A 6182-nucleotide genomic window follows, 5' to 3' on the forward strand; every position below is an offset into this window, starting at 1 on the left:
ATCGGGATATTTGTGCAGGCCATGCGCTGACTTTATTAGGTACATCTTGCTAGTACCAGATTTAAACCCATTTGCATGACTCATTAGCTCTTGGCTCTTTGTGATGGAGCAGCAACCTGTCCAGAGTGTAACCCGTCCTTCCTATGAAATATGAGGATGTATGGATGTTAAAAATCACCTTAAATTATAATTTTGAAAAATGCATTTAAGATAATTTCAGTAATAAGAATAAAATGAAATCATGTATTCTTTTTTTAATTAAAGGAACATTTGTTAGCATTTGCAAACACAGTACCCTAACTTTTAAATGCTTAAAACTTTGACCATTAAAAACTCATTATTTTCATCTCTTAAAACTGGGTACCCTCTAAACATTTAAACACACACACACACACACACACACACACACATACACACAAATTGAATGAAACAATGCTGAGACAAGGTTATTTGAACAGACTCAAAAAACGGTATTATGAAATGAAACCAGTTATAGGACGAGACACAAAGCATATCTTTATTGTGTATTCCTGTTGGTAGGTTTAATTAGAATAGTCAGGTTTGTAGTTATGCGTGACAAACTTGATGCTCGTTGTTGATGCAGTTTGTCTGTTTTCATTGAAGAATGAAAGGTTAACCTGTTGGGGTTTTTTTTTTAGTACATCAGCAGTATCACTTCATCAATAAATCCCTGACCTGGTATGAGGCTCAGAGCTTCTGCAGATTAAAGTACACCGACTTAGCCACCATAAATGACATGGATGATGAAAACCAGCTGATCAACACACTGGGCGGTAACGTGACATCGTCATGGATTGGACTCTACGATGGACAGATCAACAGGTGGCTTTGGTCTGATGGCAGCGGTATAGCGAGCTTCACCCAATGGAGCCCTGGTGAACCAAACAACGCTGGAGGCATTGAGTCATGTGGAGAGATGTATGATAGCCTCTGGAATGACGCGCCATGTGGATTTGCCATGGCTTATGTGTGTTATGAAAGTGAGTAAATGACACACTGATTTTTGTAAATGTAAACTGATGTAATTACACACAGTTATCAAAATGAACAAAACTTATAGGAGTTTAATATGAATTATTTGATCATGAATTCATAATGCTTATATCTTAAACTAGACAGGAAGTCTTCATCTGAGTAGCACACAAAATAATGGCATAGGCGTGGTTCTTTTAAATGTATACATATATATGAATACATACTTTACACAATATAAACAATTGAGGGCCCTTTTTAAATATAACCCCACACACACACACACACACACACACACACACACACACACACACACACACAAATAATAATAATTAAACAAATCACACTGAAGAGAAAGTCTTTAAGAACTTTAAGACCAATTCTACTAACTTCAAAATGAATACTAGTATTTGTTTTAACATCTCATTGTGCAAAAACTGATATTTTTCTTAAAAAGAAGTCATTAAAGCTCTAATTCTGTGTCTATAAGACAATGTCCTTCTTATGTGTATTCAATTCATTCAATTTATATGGAAAGTTCTGGTTGTTATCCAATGTGATTTTTTTGACGTAACAAAGCAAGCCTAAGTTTTCCATCAGTATTTATATGAACAAACGTCATGGCCTTGCTGATCATAAATCTGACTCTAAATCTCTTACCTGATTTCTACTTTTCTTGGAAGAAAAAAGATGTCTAACTTCCTTTTATTCCTCTCTCCTTGTATGTTTTTAGTTCAGCAGGATGGCAGCAAGAAGTATGTGGTTTACACACAGGGACAAACCTGGCCAAACAGTCAAGATCTGTGCAGGCAGAAGCACACTGATCTGGCATGTGTGCATACAGCACAGGAAAATTTAGCGATTGCTGCAGTTACAAACGTAGTGTGGTTCGGTCTGTTTAAAGATTCCTGGTACTGGTCAGATGGAACAAAGACCTCCTTCAGGTACTGGAAAAGAGGCGGAAGTTATAATGGAAACTGTGTTACTGTGGAAGGATCACAGCAGGGACGCTGGATACCAGCTGACTGTAACCAGAAAGGAACATTCATGTGTCAAGGAGGTAAGTTCCTGAAATACAAAAGCAATAAATGAGTTCCTAGAAAAATGTGATGTTTTTAATTAGGTGTCTGAACTTGGATAGAAAAATAATAATATTCATAATAAGGATCGCAATCAACACAACAGCTTTCTTCTTCCTTTCCTGGATGTAAGAGCATTCATCAAGACAGTCGAAATAATGGCTGAGATTATATTTCTGGGTTTGTATTCTGCAGGTCTCAAGCTAAAGAAGATGGTCATAAAGATGAAGGTGCAGTCTGATGTGGATCTCACTGACTCTACTACTTCCAGCCTATTCCTACAGAAGGTACAAACATAGCTTCAAGGGTCCACCAGGGGAAACTGGTTATACTGCAAGAGTTCATAAAATTACAGTAAACAGAACATCAACCAAAAACTACCTACAGAAAAAAATAATACCAGTATGCAAAAAGTCTTGAGTAGAGTCAAAAATATAAAAAGAGTAATATTTTCAGTGAAGCACATCTGAAGCACTTTGTTATTTATGACATCATGAACTCATCCCTGAGGTCTAGCAAGACTGTCAATTCTATTTTTATACATAATACATTATGGTCTGTGTGCATTTGTTTTTGAAAGCAATAGAGACTGTTACTACATATTTAAATTCAACACTCCAATAAGTCCAACTGATGATTTAAAAATGGTTTAATTATTATAGTTATCTTAATGTTACACAGAGAGGTATGAAGCTGTGTGCTAAATCTGGAGAGTATGTCAAACAATTCTTTTCTTTGATCGTATTTTTCTTTTAGTTGGAAACAATCCTGAGAGATCAAGGGGTGACTGATGTCCAACTTAAATATAAACGTGTATTTCAACCTCAGTTGAAGACCACTGAGAACACGGGTACGAGAGGCCTCCGTACAGGGAGCATCTATCATGCTAACCTTAATTCGAAACATACCAATCATTTTGTAAAAAGTAATTTAGTAAAAGAACAAACAAACAATCAGTGAAAAGGTTTTTTTCCTCTCTTTACAGGATGCTGAGTGCAGAAGTGCCAATGTCGTTTTACTGCAACATTAGTGGTTATAGTGGTTTGTAGAGCTGATGGATGGAAACAGATTATTTAAAGATTGTTGCGTTCCCCAGCAAATTTATTTACCCTATACTTGTGTAGTTCATAACAGCTGATGTATATTCTAATCTACTTATTAAGCAGAGTAAACTTCTTACAAACACTGGATCTTGTCTCCAATTTCCCCCTTAAGATTTTTGGTCATAATATTGTAACTATAGAAGGGAAATAGTTATTATGTAATAAAATATTAAATATTGCATTAATTTGAATTCAAATTCAAATCACTTTCAAACTTTGCAAAATAAAGCACTTAAACGCAATGTCCAAAGCACTGGTAGACACATTTTTCAAAGATCAGCTTAAAAAAAATGTATAATAAAAAGTTTTCTTCTTCCAGTCAGTCAAAAAAAATATTTATAGTTGTAACCAGACTGCTCTATTACCTTGCTAATGAAGACAGCCACCTCTCTTAATCCATGTTTATGGAGGCATGTGGTCTGTCTACAATAAAATAACTTTCTGAATGTTGAACCTTCTTATCCAGTGTTTTTCTTTGATATTTATTTCCATGCAGTCCCCCACACCAGTTCTTGTTTTGCTTTTTGACCTTTGATCCAATATCTAAATCAAAAAAACATATGTATATGTTTTCTTTGTTTTGTTTTTTTAGATATCTAAAGTTATTCTCAGACTTGTCTGATGATGCAAGTCTTAGATGACACTTACAGGAAGATAAATATTGAGAACTCAATCCAACCACAGCATGCAAACTCAACTCACACTGGATACTGCATTTGTCATATCTTTTATAACATGTTATAAAGTGAGTGAGTGTATCAGAGGCTAGGGTTGAGCATTTTTAATAGAAAGTTAGAGAAGCAAGACATGTACATAGGAGAGTTAGTGGATATTTTGGACAACTGATGTTGAAGATGGATTTTTTAATCCATTAAACAATTTTTCCTAGAATGGCTTACTTTACATATATCACCAAAACACTGTTTGAGATGACATTATGTGTTGTAACAATTTATTGTGACTCCTTATTTCAAGACCTCGCAGTAACAGTTCACACTTTTGTTGTACAAACATGGACAGTACAGAGCATGTCTGCCACACAAAAAGATAGCCCTGGCTTTGACTGCGGGCAAGCATGAATTATATTACTGCACTGGCAAATTATTTCACTTGATTATTGTCTGGATCTTCTCAAAGTATATTTTTCCTGATATTTAGATAGTGTGGAGCAGGGAAATTATTTTACTGCTATTGTTAAATAATCATCATTATTACCATTGCATTAATAATATAATCTGCAGTATGATCATTGCTTTAACAATGTAACAGATAGCTTTAAGATGGCCTTAAGATGTTTATGATGATGTTAATTTTGTATTTCAGATGCAGTTATAACTATTGTGTACACAATGCATATCTGTGCTTATTTGAGTTGATGTTCAGGTTCTTTAAAGGTCTTAAGCTTCACTGACGTGACTGTTCAGGTGATACATGCTGAGGGAAAACTAGAACATAGAAGGAATTGCAATACATGCTTACAAAACACTTATATATCAGGTCATTTCATATTAAGGTTTTAGTAGAGGTTCTTGGTTAAAACATTTATTTAGTAGAAGACATACACATAGTCTCAGTGAGCCTCTGGTCTAGTGAAAGGTCAGAAGTGCAACAGGTGAAGAGGTGACACAGAGAGCATGTGAGGTCGTGACACACACACATGAGTTAGATTTATTTAGAGGAGAGAGAGATTAGTCATGTCTGGATTGGAACTGCGAAAGTGTCTCGGTAAAAGAGGAACCGTCCTTGTCGTCTCGGCAAGAAAGAGGAACTGAAAGGTAGAAAGGAAGTGCCGGCCATGAAAATAGAAGATGATGTTCTGTCTTAAAAGTCATTGTGGTGTTGATTTGACGTATGTATATATCCTGTCTGTGACGTATGAAGGGGCGTCAGTAAATCAAACCCTGATGCTATAAAAATCTGTTTATGCTTTGATTAAGTTGAAGATCACTTGCTGTCTGCGTACAGAGTTGTCTTCCCACACGTGTGTATTCATTAAAAATCATTGTTTGACCAAGAGCTTCTGGACCATGGGTGGTTTGTACTCTCCCTCCTCAATTTTTGAACCTTAACAATAGTGAAATGCAAATGTCATGGGAGGTGCTTCATATAAAATGCACTTTTCTTTTGAATTTGCAACGGCCTTAATATTGATTTATTCAATTTTTAAGGTTTTTATTTTTTAAGTTATAATAATAAGTAATTCATTTCACTTGATATGCAGAAACAACGACAAAAGCACAAGCAAAGTAGAGAGTGGAACATGTGGTAGAGGGTAGGAAGGCTACTGTAGGGCAGTCCTGCAGTAACCATTATACAGTATATTGTTGAGAAAGATGGGATTGAAAGAGAACAAAGCCCTCCTGATATACCTCTCATTATATCTGAGAGGGTAAAAAGTCTTAACATCCAGCCTCATATGTTAAAAATGATAAAGAATGCTATGACAGAGTTTATCTGTATGTGCTTTTGATAATAGTTATTCATCTTTTATTCTACATTAAAGTATATGTTTAAGTGTGTGTGTGTGTGTGTGTGTGTGTGTGTGTGTGTGTGTGTGTGTGTGTGTGTGTGTGTGTGTGTGTAAGCATGGCATACAACCCATCTTGTTGTATGCCATGAGGGAGAGAAACCTTTAGATGCTTGGTCAGGAAAGCAAAGAACATTTTTAGAGAATGTCTGATATATACTCTTTTGAGTATATCATAACAAACAGAGTATAGAGAGGAAGAGGTCAGAAAATGTATTCTTATATATTTGAATCAAATATGAAATATGGTGAAAAGGAATGTTCATGTGAGAAGGAGCTAACAATAAATCTAACTAAAGTGAAATGGCATAAACTGAATGATGTGAAGTGTATTCACATGTGGCTGAACTGTAATGGAATTAATAAATAAGTCATGTTAAGTTCAACATACAAAAGAAGAAAATGCAATGAAATTATTTTAAAGTTTAAAAATTTGCTTCATTTACGTGGAATAGTCTGAGAAAGCGAGGATGATGAGGT

The 6182-nt window shown here is 35.2% G+C and overlaps 1 protein-coding gene across 1 annotated transcript; it reads left to right on the forward strand.

The window, feature by feature from the left end:
* Nucleotides 1-945: 945 nt before the first annotated feature.
* LOC309693305 (snaclec agglucetin subunit beta-1) lies at nt 946-3078 on the forward strand. Its single transcript, XM_082512395.1, has 5 exons — nt 946-1001; nt 1727-2053; nt 2268-2359; nt 2829-2922; nt 3058-3078. Exons 1-5 carry the CDS (start codon nt 980-982, stop codon nt 3063-3065), a joined length of 543 nt encoding a protein of 180 aa, XP_082368521.1. The 5' UTR covers nt 946-979; the 3' UTR covers nt 3066-3078.
* The last annotated feature ends 3104 nt before the right edge of the window (nt 3079-6182 follow it).

The sequence above is a fragment of the Aulonocara stuartgranti genome (assembly GCF_965226115.1).
Source record: "Aulonocara stuartgranti genome assembly, chromosome: 3".
Lineage (NCBI taxonomy): Eukaryota > Metazoa > Chordata > Actinopteri > Cichliformes > Cichlidae > Aulonocara > Aulonocara stuartgranti.